The 20757-nt window shown below is 41.3% G+C and overlaps 1 protein-coding gene across 1 annotated transcript in view; it reads right to left on the minus strand.

Moving 5' to 3' along the window:
* EPG5 (ectopic P-granules autophagy protein 5 homolog (C. elegans)) overlaps positions 1-20757 on the minus strand; it is a 62986-nt gene that overhangs the window by 41471 nt on the left and 758 nt on the right. The window contains exons 2-14 of the mRNA XM_014949371.1: positions 16449-17387; positions 14687-14930; positions 13417-13553; positions 12629-12736; positions 10859-10932; positions 9404-9512; positions 8747-8861; positions 7963-8113; positions 6855-7010; positions 6348-6505; positions 2169-2323; positions 1439-1579; positions 1083-1247 (exon numbers count right to left, since the gene is read on the minus strand). Coding sequence (XP_014804857.1) covers positions 1083-1247; positions 1439-1579; positions 2169-2323; positions 6348-6505; positions 6855-7010; positions 7963-8113; positions 8747-8861; positions 9404-9512; positions 10859-10932; positions 12629-12736; positions 13417-13553; positions 14687-14930; positions 16449-17387 — 2652 coding nt within the window. The remainder of the gene's footprint in view (positions 1-1082; positions 1248-1438; positions 1580-2168; positions 2324-6347; positions 6506-6854; positions 7011-7962; positions 8114-8746; positions 8862-9403; positions 9513-10858; positions 10933-12628; positions 12737-13416; positions 13554-14686; positions 14931-16448; positions 17388-20757) is intronic.

Here is a 20757-nt window from a genome sequence, read left to right on the forward strand (position 1 = left end):
CAGAAAAAGATTAAGTATTGTAATATTTGATCAAAATATTGGCCAGTAAGAAAAGTTTTGGAGGAACATTAAAGAATAATGAGCTCACACTGGGCAACATAAAGCTCAACAGCTAGATTATTTCCAGAAAAAAGTGACTGTAATCACTTCACATATGCATTTGGAGGATTTATAGCAATTAATCCCAAGATCCACAGAGGGCATTTTAACTTAAATAGTACAGACATTAGAAATCTTGCCAAAACCAAAGAACACAACAAGTTTTTTGTATCAAAACACAGGAATTCTTATTAATTGCCACATTAAAGAATGATTTTTCCCCATATCGAGGTGTACAGACATGACACTCTTACTGCCCAGAAAAGACCTCACAGTTAACTTTCCCCACCATTCCTTTGTTTTACACGTTCATCAAGGAACAGGGAGGAAAACGTAAGGCAATGTTCATGTACAAGCACCAGCACAGCAAAGAGAAGAGCTCAGTACGACCAAATGCACAGAGCTAAACAGGGAAACAGGATTTTTCCTCCAATGTATTTCTGTTTCTCTCTGAAAAAGCATTCACCCTCGATTGGACCCCGAACTGATGGAGCTCCTGACATAACCCATTCTATGGAATATTTTCCAATCATTTAAATAATGCTCAGGGCTTTGAAATCTCTATTTTCAATCATCAGTTTTCTCACATTGTGAAAAACATACCTGGCTACCAGCCTGCAAACTACAGTCACATCAGTCTCATACACACTTCCCAAAGGATTCCGCTGTTTCTACAGCCAGAGACATCTTAATCAAGTACCTCACAAAAATTGTCTTTTCAGATGTTCCCTCTTGTTTAGAGAGAGGAAACTCCTGCTTAAATATCTATTTAAATCTCAGCTGCAGCACTACAAAAAAGCAACACAAGCAAATCCCCAGGCAGAATGCTGCACCATTGTTGTGAAGTTCCCATCCTATGCCATCAAGGGTACAGCCACCATATAAAAGCATGCAATTAACTGTTGTCAAATTCAGTTCCAGGTTGAGTAAAAGTTTTACTCCGTAAAACTGACCAAGTTCAGGCCTCCTCTTTTAATACATACATGCTCACCGAATCCCCAGTTCAGCCCTTCCAGGATAATGCAGGCTAGTTTGTTCTCTACTGTCGTTAGATTGTAATTTAATAACCAGTCACGAATCAGTGCTATCTCCGACGAAGAAGGCTTCCACAGGTGCAGCGGCAGTTCTTTAAACAGGTATAAAGAAACCTTTGAGGGCAGAAAAGAAAATGACTAATCAATACCCAGTACAGAACAATAATCGGCATTATGCCCTTCTATCTTAAAGAGTGATAGGATCAAAAAACAGGGTTTTAACATGATCCATTCACACCCCGAGTCCAGTATGGCCTCTAGCTTTAACTGGGTGCTTGCTTTAAATGATGGAGGTCAGCACTTACCATCCCCACTTTCTCGATGGTCTCTCGAACCCGATCCAGCAGCACAGAAATGATCTGTGTGTGGACGCTGGCGATCGCTCCCAAGAGCTCTCGACCGACTTTGGAAAACGTCTCCCTTGTGGAAAGGCTAACGTAAGACACCTGAGAAGATGAGCAGAGAGAAGGTACTGGTTATGGCTGACCTTCACTGACACCACAATAAAACGTCTTTTTGGAAAATAGAGAACTAAGTTGCTCTTGGTAATCCTGGAAAATTTAATAAATGTCAATATTAAAACTGAAACTGACTGCCGTAGAAATTAAGGAAATTATTATCATCACAGTGCAAAAAACAAAGTCTGAAACTAAAGATGGGAACAACACCCTGCATACACACTAAAACAAAAAATCCAACCACCACAAAACTACATACCACAACATAAAAAACAGCACAGAAGGAATTTCAGAGCTACAAGTTAGAGCTGTGCGAGAAAAATAAAGCAAAACAAAAGATATTTTTGTTCATTGCTTCATTCTGGCTTATCTACAGAGAAGTTGCTCTTTCTCCCAGAAAAACATGCACTCCAGGATATTTTAATTCTGTACTACATTATAATCCTCAGAAGTAGCACTTCCTTAGTTCCAAGGTAGAACAAACTACAGAAGTCATGAATGGTTCACACTTTCCACTGTTAGAAAGAAAAAAGAGCACATTTATCTTTTTCCTGAAAGTACCAGGACTGCTACTTGCCTCATATATCTCCAGAACAATGATTTTGATAAAATCCTGATCAACATCAGCCCGTTTGGTTTGTGCCATCTGAGCAAACGTAGTGAGCAGACAAATTTCTTCCGAGCAGTTCATTGATTTGAGATACTTCTCAAAATTTTCAAGGTGCTCTGGGTCTGGAAAAAAAGTCACATGAAAGAAACATGATAAAGAATTGCCATAAGACATAAGACTTCAACATTTATAAAATTATTCACAGTCCAATCCTAGAAGAGGAATCAGTGACAAAGGAATTATCATCACCCAAGGCTTGTAAATTAGTATCCTCTCTTCAGAAGCTTTAAAATAAGGTGCAAGAAACACTGTAATATGCAATGAGCCTATATGATTCAGTAAATATGCTAATATTTCATAATGAAAGCTAAAACTGCTTCAAGAACAGCTGGAATCCAATTTTTAATATTATTTTAACTATGTGATGTTGATCATTCACAGGAAGAACTGCCTCAATTTTTTTTGCTTTTTTAATGTTATCGTGGTTTTGGCTTCCATTACATACTGGAGGAATGAATTCCACAGATTAAGCCCAAATTACATGAAAGGATTCCAGTTTTAATCAGCACACAGTCAAGAGAAGATTAAGATGAAGCCCATCCAAGCACAGCAGAAGGGTTTTGCTCAAGTTGAGAGACCCTGCCCATTCCACATACCATGATCTCAAGCAACAACTAAATTGGGGAGATAATTCTATGCCAAATACAAATAAAACCACTTCAAGCATCTAGTCCTGGGTGTAGAGGATGTTCAGGAGTTGCAAGGAAAGATCAGTTTCAGTTTCTTAAACTCAATACAACAAAATTACTGAATGCACTTGTTTGGAAATATCTCTGAAAACAGAACTGAAGTTGCAAAGGACAGGAAGGCTAAGAGATACTTTCACTTGAATTCAAGGCAGGTTTTCTCTTTAAACCCAACAGTGAGATGTTGCCAAATGCAAATAAATATTTAATTCCTCAAAGTGGGGGACAACAGGAAGGTAAGGGTACAAAGAAACCTGTACAGGACTTCAAAATCATTTTTATTTCTTCCAAATACTAGATGATCTTAAAGGTCCCTTCCAACCTAGACAATTCTATGATTCTATGAAATAGAGTCTGTGCAGCAAACTAAAGCACAGTAAGCTGCATTTGAGGTGTAAAATGGCTTGGAGAGTGGTCAGCTTCCTCTGAAGCATAACATGCCAGTAAACACTGTTTACAGTGATCTTATCATAGCAGTTGAATATACTAAAAAAGCACTCATTGTGGCACTCAGCTACCTAATCTGCACGGGCATGTGCTCAGCATGCTTGTGATCAAACACTTGCCCTTAGGTTACATTCTATTTTAAGGGCTTTCAAGAATTTTGCAACTGTACTTCAACCTGAGAAGGTCAGACTTGTGCAGCCAAAACATCACACGAACAGTGTGCTAGAGGATTGTGCAATTTAAAGGGAAGAGTTTTTCCATATAGTAAGATAACAACACTCCTGATAGCTACAACAGACATACAGGGGGTGTCTCATCCATTCATCTCCCTTCCCTAAGGGCTACCTTTTATCCTTATAGCAGGAGATACAGAGCACTGAGGGTTTTGTTCTTTTGGGGTTGTTTTAAAGGTAATGAAGAAGGACCAATAAAAAAAAAAATAAAAAAAAGGACTATGCCATTATTATATATAAAGGCACAGCAGAATGACCCACAAAGTGGGGAAGGGGTAGGACGTGCAAGTAATGAACAACTCTGACAGCAATATTAGCATTATGATGTGTGTGTCTGTGTTTCATTCAGCATAAACCAGCTAAGCAACAGAGAAGGGAGCTGGAGGGGCACAGAAGAGGAAAAAAAAGAGATCTGGTGAAGGACAAAGGCGATAAATGGAAGGAGGAGGGCTGGTGCCAGCTGCTGAGCACATGTGCACTGGACCTTCTCTGCTGGAGAAGCCACCTTCCAGCTTCCTACTTCAGCTGCACCTTCCTCTTCACTGTATCTGTGGGCTCCACGTGCTGCAGAGCCTACAACAAACTCACACCAAGCCATAGCTTTGGATTGAAGGACAGGGACAAGGAGAAAAGGAAGAAGAGAGACTCCACTTAAGTCCTATAGTGACACAGCAGAGCAACGACATGGCCACCACACAGCTGCTACTTGAGCCGATTTCCATCCTCCTCTGCGCGTTTGATTACAACTACAATTCAAGTTCAGAGAGACCCTAAAAATCAGTGGTTCCTCAAATCTTGGTAATGGCAGTAAAGAAACTGTAACCAGGAATGTCATTCAGCAGGTTCTTGTTGCCGATTGCAATGGAAGCAGAGACAATGTTTGCACTCACACAGGCATCCAGCATCAGGAAGAAACTACTAGATCACTGCTTGTCAGTGAAAATGTGTGTTCAGCAGTAAATTTACTAACATTTGGACCACACAAGAACATCTCAAGTTAACTAGACTTTCCATATTTCCCCAGGGTGCTATTTTATATCTGGTAGCTCTCAGATTCCAGAGGTTGTCCTAGTAAGTGCAGCTCCATCACTGCACTCCATTTCTACCTATTACTTAAAAGCAACTATGCTTCCACCTCTACATGTGCAGGCTTAAATCTTCCATCAATTACCAAGGCCTGCTACCACCTTAACATTCACCACTCTTAACATTTCTCAAACTTAATTTGGGAAGGGAAATCAATAAGGAAGGTTCTCTCCCAAGCGAACGTTAATGCCATGGTCTTCTAGGGTATGAACTACAGGAAATTAATTATATTGGTCAGCATTATATTGGTAAGTGTCAGTCAAAAGAAGCTATTTCAGAAGATTAGATGGGTTTCACTGAAAGAACTGCTGATATTCCTGTCTAGACAATTGTGAAAAACAGTATTGTGCTGACATAACCCATCGAGGAGAATGAAGAGGATAAAAATATCCTGCATCAGCATACTAGGACTTTAAAACAAAAAAGTTAGCTAGAAACAAAACAAAGCCTGAAAAAAACCAAAACAAACATGAAAAACAAGAATCAGTGTTTGTAACTTTCAGAGCTGCAACCCACCACATCATATTACATTCTCTTTGTTTGAGATGCAGTAAAAATTTCTTGCAAAAACAAAAATATGGAAGTCCTACTGAAACAGAGTAACTGTTACTGTTTTGGCTGGCAAGTGCTAACCAGATCAGGACATCACAAAATGTACACTCTCTCCCAGTCTGTGTAAACTGCCTTAAATGTTAGCTGAGCTTGCAGAGCCAAAACACTCAGTAACCTCTCAAGATGGGCATTTTCTTCTACTTCTCCATGAAAAGACTCGGTGGATGTGACAACACTTATCTGAGCTACGAGATAGCCGAAAAGTGAAACACAGAGTGAGATTTGCTCTCCCTGAAGACAGCGAAGAGGCTATGAAGCAGGGAGTTACTGCCCTGTTTACCTGTCTCCCTGCCAATCAAGTCCTGAAATATTTTCCATGAAGGCAGCAGCACAGGGAAAGCAGCATTCCAGCTGGCTTCTAAATAACTCTGCTATAGATGAAGCCACCACAATCACTGCGGAGACCAGCACAGGACAGAAATCAAGGGGAAACAGAAAGAAAAGGTGGGATATAGGACAAAAAAAAAGACATCAAAAGAAAGCTTGAGATAAGGGAAACATCTGTATTTATAGAAGATAAGCAGATGTCCCACAATGTAAGATGTCCCACAATGTAAACTAGCAAATTGGGAAGGGAGGGGGAGAGGAAGACTGGGTATACAAATATCCAAAGCTCAACAGTCAAGAACAGCCAGGAGCTGACAAAAAAACCCTACAGGACACAAAATTATTTACTTCAGGATTTAAACCTCACTCTCCAAACACTATCAAAGGTCAAGATGGGACCTGATATGAGAATACACAGGCTGTACCTACTGCACAGCCCTTTTACAGCTCTCTGAAGCAGATGGTAGCAGTCAACACCAGAGAGAAAACTAAAAGGTCAGTAGATTCAACAATTCCTGTTACAATGAGACTTTGGGCAAACGCAGAGAGCATGAACCACCCAAGACACTAAGGCCTCTGGACCAGTCATACTGCTGAGGGTGTATTTAACAATGGAACCTGCAAAGAATTAAACCTGTAGCTGATGCAGCAGCAGCCAAAATTATAAGAATTGGTTCTGAGTGCAGGAATTCTACCTTTGAGCCTTTGTTTGCAGTCAGCAGGTTGCAGAGCACAGCAGAGCTTTTCCAGGTGCTCGCTCTCGGCACAGTGCATGACGACGAAGAGCCTCCAGAGCATGTTGCTGGACAAGGTTCCATAAGGCATCTCAGACATGAACAACCAGACTCCCAACCTGTTGGGATTTGAAGAGGCGGATAGAAACAGTTTCACCATGATAAATCTCAACATTTGAAAAGGAGACATATGCCCACACCTCTGCCACAGAATCAGGAACGTGAGGATGCGTCGTAGCATCCCAAATTCTGAGTTAACCTCATTTTGAACTGAACAAGTCCCCAGAGCTTCTGTCAGATGCCAGAGTTCAAGGCCTAATTCCTCCCCATCTTGATGCCACCCATGAAAAATCCTACATATTGCAGTCTTCCTTAAACCATTAACTACTTAAAGCTACTCCGAATCCCAGTTTCAAATATCTAACTCCTCCAGGATGAAGCCAGTACCAATCACATGGGCCTGCCTACCTTTTTGCCTTCAGAACATGTAGAACAGCTCGAAAAAACAGCTCATCAAACTCCAGCTGCAATTTTTCCAGAGAGTAGGGATGGGCCACTGATCCGTATTGTTTATTGCCGCTCACGTACTGGGCCCAGTGGTCGCTCACATGGCAAAGAGTCATCCTACACAGCAGAACAAGTTGGAGAAGGATCATTAAGCATTATCAGTGTCATCACCATATAGAAACAGACAAGAGGACATGTGCAATGCTTTGTCCTCTGGTTTCCAGAGATTTCCCTATAAATACCATTACCCTCCTGTCTTCATACAGAGTTACTCTACAATTTCTGCATTACCCTTACTTGGTTTTGCAAGCAAACAATGCATAATATTCTGTTACACCAAATTAGTTTGTGTATGAACTTTGGAGCCTTAAGGTAATCCTGCATGACGAAGTGGCAGGGCTTGCAAAAAGGTCATACAGGAACAGTAATGCAGAGAAAGATATTGGTCTAATAAAGGAAAACGTGTATTTTGTTTCCTATTTAACCGTATCCCCCCTTGAAAAAACACTCACAGAAGCCACAAAAAGTGACTGCTAGAGATTTAAAAATAAATAGTAATTTTTAGGTCACAATTACATTTGCTTCCCTCAAGAGTATGATCATTTTCAAGGATCAAGTTAAAAACCCTAAAACAATTCTGGATAATAACAGAAAGCAAGCAGTAACACTGCTTATAAATAGGGGTGATTCAAGAAACTGTTTGTTCCATTTCAGTGACTTTCCAAGACAAGCCTAAGCACATTCCTGACGGAAGTGAGCCTGGTATTCCACAGCATTTAGATTCTGTAATTCCCCACTTCAAGGCAGCTTCAGAGTCAAGGACGCTGGGATTTCAGGTTCACAGATCAATTAACCCTAAACTGATTAATTCTCAGAACCAATCTACCCAAGAACTGTTTGGGTGTTTTGTTTTGTTTGTTTTGGTTGGTGAGGTTTGGTTTTATTTTTTTGTTTGGTGGTTTGTTGCTTTTTGGGGTATTTTTTAGGTTTGTTTTTTTTTAGCAGCTGTGAACTTTAAACTAGATTGTATGAAAAAGATTTCATCGTATCAGAGAAGACATTCTCTTACTTGATCAGCTGACCAATTCGCTTCACAAATTGCCGGTACCGTGCTCTGTTAAACGTTTCTAACCCCGCAGACAGAAGTTCCACTAAGGAGTTTGCAAAAGCAAAAATCTTCATCATCTCCTGGGGAGTTGTTTTTTCAGGAAAATAAGCACCTAAGACAGAGACAGAAAAATAAGTCTCCAAAAAAAAGTGTGAATCTGGATTTTTTAAAGTAACTTAACAAGCACTGAAAGCAATGATTCACCATATAGCTGGCAAACAGTTCATTGTTACTGATAGTGAACTGAAACATATGTTTTGTTTATGAAATGAACAATAAATACCTGTTAAGCTTGAAAGTACAAGTAAGCTATGCAGGTTTTAAGACCTCTAGCAAGCAATTACCTTCATGCACTTGCCAAGAAATTTAGCAAAATAAAGAATAATTAAATAATTAGAGAAAAATCACAGTAACATTAGAGAAAATTAGACAAAAATCACAGTAACATTACAGTTAAAAGGGAAAAATCAGTTCTGAAAGCACATGTGTGAGTATAGCTACCAAGCAGGTCAAAACTAAGGGAAAAGATTCTAACGTTTTGCCTACCAGTACTTCTATAGGTTTTTTAAGTTATCCCATACATGCAGAATACACTTTCATGTCATCTACTTAGTCTGTGAGCAGTTGCACAGGTTCAGTATTACTTCACTCGGAGACTCTCATAATGCAGTAGCATTCTTGGCAGTTTTAGGCATTAATATAATTAGCCTAAGCAAAATTAATAAGTCCTTAGAAGCTGGTTTACCTCCAGACTTAAACCCAAGGAACTGCTGAAAGAGTTCATGAAATGGGAATTGTGACAAAAGGGCAATCAAGTCGTCTTCTGAAAGCAGAATCCAGCTGGTTTCAGGATCCTCATCCTATAGACAAATACAGTCACTTTTAGGAGCTTTACAATAAAACGCATAGTAAAAGGGCTTCACTATTGTACTAATTACAGTTTGATTGTACGATTTTGACTGTAAGAGGAAAACAAAGAAAGAACTCTCCTCTCCACACAAACAAGCTCCTAAATTCCTCTTCTCTGTGTGTGTTTCTACATAAAAGCCCTCATCAGCTAGGAACCAGATCCAGAGGCAAGGCTTTGTTAGTTCAACCTACCTAAAGGGAAGCACCTATTCAAACATAGGTCTACTTCCAACCTCCTTTTGCATGAAATAGCTCAGATGTTCAAATTGTATCCATGAATACTCATTCCAGGAAGCTCCACTATCTACAGTTATATCAGACATAAAAGGAGAGTAAAATAGAACTAAGTTTCAAACAATGCTTTTTAACTGAAAATGTCGGCTTTTCTTCCTCAGTTTCACAAAAATCAATACAATAACCTTGAGCAAAAGCATGAAGGCAACAAAAAAGAAAAGAAAAAAAACCAACCAAAAAAAGAAGTAATTTGCCATACCTCTTCTCCTCCTTCATCCACCAGGGTCCAGTTTCCAGATTCCTTCCCAGAGGAAGAGGAACTTTTCCTTTCACTTGGTTTCATATGGCACATGAAATCCACCCGATTTCTGATTTTAAGAGAAAAATGAAGTTTCCAAAAAAATTAGAAAAATAAAAATTCTGAATGAAGTCATCTTTTAGTTCAAAGAAGATATTAAAATAGCAGATAGAAGAACAAGAAATTAGCAAGTATGTCAGAAAGTTGCCTGGCAGAAAAGGACCTTGAGGTGCTGGTCAACAGCCAGCCAAACATGAGCCAGCAGTGTGCCCAGGTGGCCAAGAAGGCCACCAGCGTCCTGAACTCTATCAGGAACAGTGTGGCCAGCAGGACTGGGACAGTGACCGTCCCCCTGTATTGGGCACTGGGGAGGCCCCACCTCAAGTGCTGGGTCCAGTTTGGGGCCCCTCATGACAGAAGGGACATTGAGGGGCTGGAGCGTGTCCAGAGAAGGTCAATGGAGCTGGTGAGGGGTCTGGAGCACAAGTCTTGTGAGGAGAGGCTGAGGGAGCTGGGGGTGTTCAGCCTGGAGAAAAGGAGGCTGAGGGGAGACCTTCTCGCTCTCTCCAACTCCCTGAAAGAGGGTGTAGCCGGGGGGGGGTCAGTCTCTGCTCCCAAAAACAGGTGATAGGACAAGAGGAAATGGCCTCAAGTTGCACCAGGGGAGGTTTAGGATGGATATTAGGAAAAATTTCTTCACTGAAAGGGTTGTGAAGCCTTGGAACAGGCTTCCCAGGGAAGTGTTGGTGTCACCATCCCTGGCGGTATTTAAAAGCCGGGCAGATGTGGTGCTGAGGGACATGGGTTAGTGGTGGTTTTGGCAGTGATGGTTGGACTCAAGCATCTGAAAGGTCTTTTCCTATCTAAACAATTCTACAATTCCATGATTAAAACTTGAATGAGGAGGAGACAATTTATATATTTTTTCGGAAACATGTAACAGTTTTCACTGATTACTGATTTAATTAACTAGCTTCTCCAAGCACCATGTTCTCCTTCTAGTAAAAGCATGAAAAATAAATTAAGAAGCCCAACCAGCACATACACTAACTTAGCAAACCCTTTACTCAAGGGCTTCTTTTGCAGATGGTATAATGAACAGGCCATTGTGGAAGGCAGTAACTCTATTTCAGAAGTCATAGTAACAAAACACGTGGGTGTGTCAGACTTCACAAGCCATTTGACATCTCAAAGCAAGCTGCATCACACTGTGCACAGTAGGAGAATGTACTGCCAAGGCTGTATTTTAAGATGAATGAGTAAAAACAGTTCGAATTAAACTGTGAACCTCTTATTTTTGCCTGCTTTTATGACTTTGCCTGCAGTGAACTTCCAGAGTTTTACAACTAGATCGTGTGTCATGTTTTCAACTCTTAAACAATCAGGACATATTTATAAAATCATATTCACACTTACTTGACAGGAGACATAAGCAAGGCAAGAGACTGCATGAAATGAAAGACACCTGATGGGTTATCCAAGACTTTGATCTGAAATTAAATGCAAAAATCTAAGTAAATCTAAATAAGTAAAACAAAAGGCAAGTTTTACCAGAGAAATTAAAATTCTAGGTTTCACCTTTTTCACTAGCTTTTTCTTCAGACTCAAAAGTATCCATAAAAGACAGTACTCACACCCTGAAGAAATATAGCTATGGCAAAATAGTGGGAGTTGTCCAAAAGAAGTACTTACAGAAACTAAAGGAGGGGAAAAAAAAAAAATCAAAAGCTCCACAAAAAGAAGACAACTTCTCTCCTTGTTTCTCATGTACTTCTGGGCAGCAGGGGGAATTTGGATGTTGAGCACAGGGGAAGTTAGGAACCTACCATGTTAAGTTAACGGTTGGACTCAATGATCTTAAAGGTCTTTTCCAACCTTAATGATTCTATGATTCTATTCTATCCTTTTATTTTATTGCTTGCCTTTCCCTGACAGTGTAATTGCAATCCTTTCCCATGGCTAGATTTCCAACATCCTTCCCTCTTGGAGTTAAAATGTTATTTGCAAGAATGCCCTGGTGCCCTTGGATATCTGCACTCCGTCTACTCAAAGTGAAATTAGTTTTAGCAGAGAAATGAAAATTCTAGGTTTCACTTTTTTCACTAGGTTTTTCTTCAGACTCAAAAGCAACCATAAAAGACAATATGAAGAAATACAGCTACGGCAAAATATTGGGACTTGTCCAAAAGAAGTACTTACAGAAACTAAAGGAGGGGAAAAAAAGAAATCAAAAGCTCCACAAAAAAAAGACAACTTCTCTCCTTGTTTCTCATGTACTTCTGGGCAGCAGGGGGAATTTGGATGTTGATCACAGGGGAAGTTAGGAACCTACCATGTTATGTTAACGGTTGGACTAAGGAGGGGAAAAAAAAAAAATCAAAAGCTCCACAAAAAGAAGACAACTTCTCTCCTTGTTTCTCATGTACTTCTGGGCAGCAGGGGGAATTTGGATGTTGAGCACAGGGGAAGTTAGGAACCTACCATGTTATGTTAACGGTTGGACTCAATGATCTAAAAGGTCTTTTCCAACCTTAATAATTCTATGATTCTATTCTATCCTTTTATTTTATTGCCTGCCTTTCCCTGACAATGTAATCGCAATCCTTTCCCATGACTAGATTTCCAACATCTTCCCCTTTTGGAGTTAAAATGTTCTTTGCAAGAATGCCCTGGTGCCCTCGGATATCTGCACTCCGTCTACTCAAAGTGAACCCTTTCCCTTCCCTTTGAAACTACCCAACTAGAACTTTCCAAGGAAACCAGTCTCAATTTAACACAGGATACAAACATCTGTTCTTCTTCATCTGTTGTTCTTCATTTCATCACAGAGCAACCTCCAATCTCCCTTGTCTCATACACAATTGCTGCTTCAAGTCTAAATATTCTTTCCATTTTTTGGAGAGCACTCCCAACACCTGCTGCTGCAGGAGGCCGCCTGAGGAGCACTGCAAGCCCTTGACTCCCTTTCATGGATCCTCTCTAGCCAAGAATGAGTGGTGTGTTTCCCTGTTAACCTGCTCATGGTTGGAGTACACACATCCCTTGGCAAACTCCTTGCTGTCACCACGATCCCACACACCTGGGGACACAGTGTCAGTCACAAGGGATGGACTAGACACAAGACTCTCTCCTCTCCTACCCACTCCCACTCCAACTTTCTGACAATAAAGAATTAAACATTCACACCTGAATGAATGGACAAGCCCATTCGCTGATCCCAGCCGGACACCGAAGGATGTGGTTGAAGAGGAAGAGATGGTCACCTGGACAGCCAATTCTTTGCAGCACAGAAACCTAAAAGGGAAGTATATTGGAATCTTGTAAGCAATTTCAAGGTTTATTCCTTTATAGTCTTGCTAACTAGAGTTAACACTGCTTTTTTCATTTCTCTTCCCGTGCTTTCTCTAACAAACCTCAAATTTCAGAAAAAGTTACAGGAGAACAATATTTAAAAGTCTGCTTGCTTGGTTTGAGTCACAAACTGTTTCCTTTGGTGTAGAAAAACTAATTACTTGACAATTCCATTAAAAACTAATTTATTTACAAATCAGAAATAATAATCGTTTCTCAAAAACCACAAGTCTGAAAAGTTTAATTTCAGAATAAGTAAAAGCATAAGTATTAACTCCACTTTGAGCAGTGTTGGCTGCTGAGGCACAAGGCCTCATTCATGCTGCTGACTTCCACTGACTTCATCAGACAAGGGAATTTATTCTAGTGATTCACTGACAGATTCTCTTCCTCAAGTAGAACAACCCCCCCCACACAAAAATCACTGCATGGGGGACAGCGAGAGAAACAGTAACACCTTCAGAAATTACTCCTGAATTCATCCCCTGTGTTGGATCACAACAAACCCTCCTAAAAATCACTGCACGGGGTACAGTGAGAGAAACAGTAACACCTTCAGAAACTACTCCTGAATTCATCCCCTGTGTTGGATCAAACAGATATACCCATGGTTATTCCCTCACCAGTCTCTGCAGCCACATGAGGAGGTCACTCTGAAACTGAGGATCTTCGATAACTCTGCGTGTGAAACTGAAAAGGACGCTGATACATTCCTTCAGGTGGCTCAAGTCTGAAGAAAGGTTTTCTGACTGCTTTGAAACTGTAAATTAAAAACAGAATTAAGGAGGTTTGACGAGCAGCTCTCAGTAGTAGCATGGGTAGTGGTTTTGGGGCTATAGAGAAAACTTGTTCTCTGTATCTATAGATAACAAGACACTTCACCACAGCTGCTTGCTAAATCTTACAGAGAAGAACGCTTACTTAGGATACTTTATTTAATCTTATAATTAAGCACTGGATGCTAATTACAAGAATAATACACTACGGTTACTCTCATAAAAGGCCCTCCCTCAGCATAAGCTTCATAAGAACCACCTTTTACTATGCATATAAACTACGTGGGACGCAAAGGGAGGAGGACTAGGAAGGATAAATATCTGGGGCAGAATGAGGAGGAACACTTTAGCTAAAAGACTATGTTGACACAAACCCAAATAAGTAATACACCAAGGGTGAAAACCAAAAAGATTTCATAGAATCATAGAATGGTTTGGGTTGGAAGGGACCTCAAAGATCATCTAGTTCCAACCCCCCTGCTATGGGCAGGGACACCTCCCACTAGAGCAGGTTGCTCAAGGCCACATCCAGCCTGGCCTTGAACACTTCCAGGGATGGGGCATCCACAGCTTCTCTGGGCAACCTGTTCCAGTGTCTCACCGCCCTCATAGTAGAAGATTTCTTCCTGAGATCTAATATGAATCTTTTTTCTTCCAATTTAAAACCGTTTCCCCTTGTCCTATATTTCTAAGTATTAGGGCTGTGAGATTTCAAATGGTCTTCCAAAAGGCAGTAAGGCAGGAAAAATATCCAGCTGGTTTTAGAATTGTGCAAAATCAATTTGGAAAAGGGACTGCATTATACATTGTCTTTGACAACAGAAGATTGGAGTCCAGGTGTGTCCCACCCCCACCCCACCTGGTGTTCCTCTAGAACAATCAGTGGCAGCACACAGCTTAGACAGAAGGCACTCCCTGCATTCAGCTTCCACTCTCCAGGTGAATAAGCTAGAGAACTGCAGTTTTTCCCGAGATAAAGTTTCACTGATTCCAGCAGGTTTTACTATCAGAGGAGAAACGCTCCAGTACACAAATTCCTCAACATTCCAAAATTGCAAGTTTTTAGGGTGCTGGTCACCCTAAACAGCACAGGGAGTGGTCCAGACCAGCAACACACCTTGTTCTTGCTGCTGAAGAGCCACCGATCTCAGCAGGGACGAGCTGCTGAGCAACCTGTAGACGTAGGATTCCACTTGCAAGCGGGACAACACCGAAGTGTACGAGTGCAGGGCCAGCGTCTGATGGACGTGCTCTGCTTTGGCTTCAAACAGCTTCTTCAGCTCCCCCAACACACCCTCGTTCAGCTCCACTGTCTGGTAGCGATGGTGACCTGTCACTTTGCACTGATCTGCACAGACACCCTGAAAAGACAGCAAGTATTTTATTGAACCGTTTTTGTCATTTTGTTGGGTCAAGCGTGCTTACAGATACTAATCTTGACATAACCCTCCCTTCAGTAGATTTCAAAGCTTTCACTAAAGGGGCCGCTTTCCACAGGTCAGAACATCCTACACACTTTTTAGAGCTGCTGATTACTGAAGAATCACATCCCTGACTTCTGAAAAAATTACTCTACAAACCCTCCATAACTGATCTAGAAACAGACATGAAATGACTTCCCTGCATCACTGAGCCATGAACAAAATCAGGTCTCTCTACTCCCAGCAAGCACAACTGCTTCGCAGTTTACAGATTTCCATAAATACTTAGATCTGCCATTTTAAAGCTAAAATATGTACTGAAACAATATAAATATGTTTCCAAGCTGCCAGAACTGAATATTTATAGCAATTCCCCATTGTACATTCAAAATTTCCAGACATGAACTGCAGTCTAACTTTTTCCCAAACTGGAATTAAAAGCTGAAGCCAGTCTTCCTCTGTCCTATCTCTAATTTGTCAGCACAAGAAAAAAACACAATACAGAACATTCCTGTTACGCTTTTATGCAACTGGGAAACAAGCTTCAGAGCCAGCACTTTGGAAGCTTAGCTTGAAAAGCATCCCTGTGCTTCTTAAGTTAGCAGAGTAAGAATTTTAAATTGGCATAAAGACAACAATTATCCTGGACATAAAATAAATACGCCGTGAATTGGGTTGGAATAAGGCAAGCAGCAAGCTTAGCCAATTGTATGACACCCAGTGGGGATGTAAAAGTGAAACCAAAATTGCTTTTAGCGTAGAAAGTGATCAACACAAAAGTGAAAGTCCAGTGAGGTTCAGTGTTACTCCCCAGGAAAAGATTCAAACCTGCCCAGTGGATGTCCTTCAACGCCTCAACCCTGAGGAACTGCAGAGGAGAGGCACTGCACCCATGGAAACAACAGTAAAAGCCACCAAATACATGGAGCAATAGTTACTGGAAGTGGATGGACCTCGTGCTCCCTGTGCTTTGAGCAACAGGGTTGCCCACGAGCACGGCTCGAGCTCCTCAGCAGCTGCCACCTCTGACAGCAGGACAGTCAGGAATGACGTCAAGGAAAACTCACTCTGGGCAGAAGGCCAGATGGGACATCACTGCTACAGTCATTCTGAAGTCCTCCTCCACCACATACCCCCTGCATCTTCGTGGAATACTGTGACATAAACCTCACACAACACTACAGGCAGTACTGGCTGTGCAAAGCTTGTTCTGACTGAATACAGACATGAGCCTGACTCCAAAAGAGATCACTAACAGAGATCCCACTATCCTACGCTCGTCAGAGTTTAAAAATCAAACAACAACCTGTCTTAAATCTCAACAGGATGATACTCTGAAGCACTGGGCATCGGTGGGGAGACAGAAAGCACAGGCAATCATGTCTTCTAAAACAAAACAGCTTATACACAATAAACTTGACAGCAAGTAAAGTTCAAAAGTAGCTTCAGCAACAGCACCTGCACAGTTTTCTGCTCTTCTTTAAAAGTCCATAACCTCCCCTTAACATTTTGGCAGTCTGTGGTCATAGCCTGCAGCTCTGCCTCAGCCAGCAACAGCTGCTTCCTGCAGCGCATGTAGTTCAGGAGCAGCTCGTAAAACTCATGTCTGTCCTGATGAGCAACACTTTCGAATTCCTCCGCGTAGGAGTCGACATTCTCCAGCCACGAACACGGCTCAAAAATTTTCAGCTGTTCTCTGGTGAACGGCACCAGTTCTGGTTCGGTTGGGAGCTCTGGATACAGCCTTTCATTGTGCAAGAGCGGTTTAACCGCGATTATGGTCGGTCTCTCATAGGACAGTTCAGCCGACAGGTCTGGATAAACAGGTTTCAATCCCGAACGCTGAATACGCGTTTTGGATTTTTCCGAGAGCTGTGAGACACTCAGAGGAAGCTTCTCCGAGGAACGGACAAGAGGATTTTTAACATCCTGTAAGTTTTCAGTTTCTTTGTCCCGTACAAAGCCCACCGCTGCCTGAGAGCCAGCAGCACTGGAATGAAAGGTACTGCGCAATAAATCAGAGTTTCCTGATCCACTAGCAACCGCCTCCACGGGGCTGTCAAATTTGTCCAATTTGCTTTTTGCACTCTTCCCAGCATCCTCCCCACACTCCTCATGGGAAGGACCGGCTTTGGACTCTTCTGTAACTGCGGGAGGCTCCAGAGTGACTGTCGAAGCCCCTTCATTTGCTGAAGATAAATTACTTTGGGGGATGTCGCACACATCATTTATAGTTTTTCCATCTTCCACTTCATCACTAAGCTGAATTTCTGTAAATGCTCCAGGATGTTCCACTTGGACTTTACTGGCTTGAGAAGACACTTCTGCCACAGGAGGGAGAAAGACATCATCGGGCTCTTGTATCTGAGACTCCTCACTATCTTTCTTCTTTTTTTCCTAGGACAAAAAGCAGTATATTAACAGAGCACCACTACAAAGTGAATCTCTCTCCTTTGTATCCCAAGCCCCACCATCACCAACACCAGCATTTCTCAACATCACAACTACGAAAGCCCCTCTTAACATATTAGTTTTCATAATATTAAAGGTAAAAACAAAGGCACCAAACAGATCCATTTTCTTTAGTTGCCTTTGAATACTGCCTATCAGCATTTATTTTTTTGGTCACTGCTTGAACAATGCTTCAACATTTTTATGTAAAAAGCTACAAACATCCCATGACAGAGTGTTTCATTAACATATAAAATAATCAAAATAACAACTCCCTAGATTTTACCAAATTACAAAAAATTAAGTTGAAATTCACCTTAGGTTTTAAAGAAATATTTTAATAAACAGAAAATTATTTTCAAAACAGTATTTGCAGAGCAAAGAAAGAATGGAGTGCAACCCCTAATTACATTCTAAAACAATCACAAAAATCTGTACAAATACTGAAATACCTATTGAAAATAGGTATTACACACTAAAGATGTAGAAAAACTTGGTGGGGACCTTAAGATTATTCACTTTTAAATTAACATCAGTGATAAACAGTTCCCATAAACCTCATCTAAGGTGTAGACTAACCTCCTTCCCAAAGCACAGCATGGGAAACAATGTTGCACAAGAAGTCAACAAAGATCTTGTCAATTCGTAAATCATTTGCCAATTTGTAAAACAAAAGACTGACAAAGTGTTTTGCCAATTTGTAAACTGTGTGTGTATACCTACTAGTTTATTAGTAGCCAAACTGAGAGGAGTTAGGTTATAGTGCTCCAGTTTTGGATGACCCAGATAACAAAGAACACAGCTGAAATTAGGAGAAGCTCTCAATACTCCTCCATGATTGGGGAAAAGATGATAGTTTTGGAAACAAGTGTCACATATACTTTCAATGAATATCTGACGTGGCTTTGCCTTATAAGAGGGCATACATGAAAACAGCTTAAATCGAGGCCCTAGCTAAACTCAATCTCAAGCCCAACTTTACTTGAAATACGTGCTCACAGCTCCTTTATAAAAATGGCAATACCCTGGCTTTGCTTTAAGACTGTTTTCCAGGATATTAAAACCTGTAAACACTTCTGATCACACAAAACACTCGTGACACACACCAAGGCTACCTAAGGCTACAGGCGAGAGGTGAAAAATAAATAAGCACAATTCTTTAAACTAGGATTTAAGAGTTACAATAAACATCTCCTGCTAATTAACTCAAAGTCAGTAACAGGATACTGTCAAAAATATGATTTAGTGATACAGCGTGATGTGCATACTTTACAAACGCATGTTGGTCCTCTCTCCTCTACAATCTCAAAGCTCCCTCTGGCAGTCCTCACACAGAAGCAGCTCCCTTTATCTGTCAGCAGCATCCTGTATTCCTCCCAAACACTACTGTTAGATAAAATAGTTGTTTTTAAAATTTATGAAGTGTCTTTCAGCTCTCGCTTTCCAAGGAAAACAAAAATGCCATAATTGGGGATCTCACCTGAGAAAAGATGAGAGAAATCAGGTTCTGAATAAACATGAAAGCAAAACCTGCTGTTCTCTCCTCTGATGGTTTAGCCTTCAAGTCATACATGATGCCTGCTCATTAGCCTTGTCCCGTGCCTAACCATTCTCCTATTTTAGCATGCCAGGGAATGACACCTCAAGCTCCAAGGACACCTCCTATTATTTTCCAGGAAACATCTCTGGAGTTACTGAGTGCTGCCCACCAAGGTGCACGCAGACCCACAGGTTCATCTTCACCAGTTCCAGGTTCACTGGTTTTGCCACCTTACTGTCCTTGAATCAGTCTGGTGTTACTGGTGCTGGACAAACTTCACTTTGGGGCCACTATTTTCAGGAAGCCCTAGGCACTGTTCCACTACTTGGCAGCTCTGCAGCTGAGCCAGCCTTTCTCCCAGCTCATGAGAATTTTACCTTTGTCATCCTTTTTTCAAAGGATTATGGCTGCTTCTGATGTATAGGAATGGAAAAGCCCTTAATGTGACAGGGCCCCAAACTGCATCCTCAAAGACCCCTGTGTATTAACAGAGCTGAGCATAATAATAGCAACAAGAATATCAGGAAAGGGTCATAGAATCACGGAATGATATGGGGTCGGAAGGGACCTCTGGAGACCACCTAGTCCAACCCCCTGCTAAAGCAGGGCCACCCAGAGCAGGTTGGACAGGAACATGTCCAGGTGGGTTTGAATGTCTCCAGAGAAGGAGACTCCACCACCTCTCTGGGCAGCCTCTGCCAGGGCTCTGCCACCCTCAAAGTAAAGAAGTTTCTCCTCGTGTTTAGGTGGAACTTATGTTCTAGTTTGTGCCCATTACGTCTTGTCCTGTCACTGGGCACCACTGAAAAAAGACTGACCCCATCCTCCTGACACCCACCCTTTAAGTATTTATAGGTGTTTTAAGTATTTATAGGTGTATTCATGTGTAACGCTGAAGGATTCTGGATTCTCACACGTGACATCGCCGGTGAATTGTTTCACAGTGAATTATACCTGGAAGGGATGGCCAAAGACAGTGGCCACTGGAGTCACCGTTCACATGTCACTAATGACCTCCCAGCGTCACCTGTGACTCACTGCCTTCCTGCAAGGAATTGATTCTTTAAAGCAGCAGTTCTATTTAGAGTTAACTGCCTGGCTCATGCTGTGGGGCTGAGCTGAAACAAAAACAATGACACACTTACTCTCCTGAGATTGCTTTTCCCTCCAATCTTTACCTGCCCTGGGTTCACAGCCGCAGTTGATGCATGGATCTAACCCTTGTTTTACAACACAGTGGTCAATTAATCCATTAATTTATTTCCAGAGGGCTTGGACAGCCATGACCAATTGCTTTGCTCCGTGTGGTGCAGTTTACAACACGTAGAGCTTAAGCAATCGAGGGCAACATTTCCATTTTGACTCAGCTCCGAGATGGAAATGATCTGAACTGAAATGTCTCGCAAACCACTGAAATTGTGTGTAGCAGGGCTGCAAGAAAAAGCAAAGCCTTCAGAAAGCTGTCAGTACTAACATCCTGAGCAAGGAACACATTCACAACAGGACTAAAACCTAGGAAGAATTGTGCTTAAGAACTGTAGCACCAACTAAGGAAGAAGAAACACTGTCATCTGCTATACATGGCCTCATGTTTTAAGCATTTCAAAGTCAAACCTATGTGTATGAGATGGAGTATGACTGTCACCCCCTGCACTATACCAAAACACTGCAAAATGCTGATAAGTGATAAAAGGCAATTCCCGCTGGCTCTCTGTGAGAGCTACTTGAGAAGGGCATACACCATAAATAAATTAAAAAAAAAAAAAAAAAAAAAAA

The sequence above is a fragment of the Calidris pugnax genome, unplaced genomic scaffold (genome assembly GCF_001431845.1).
Source record: "Calidris pugnax isolate Ruff unplaced genomic scaffold, ASM143184v1 scaffold144, whole genome shotgun sequence".
Taxonomy (NCBI): domain Eukaryota; kingdom Metazoa; phylum Chordata; class Aves; order Charadriiformes; family Scolopacidae; genus Calidris; species Calidris pugnax.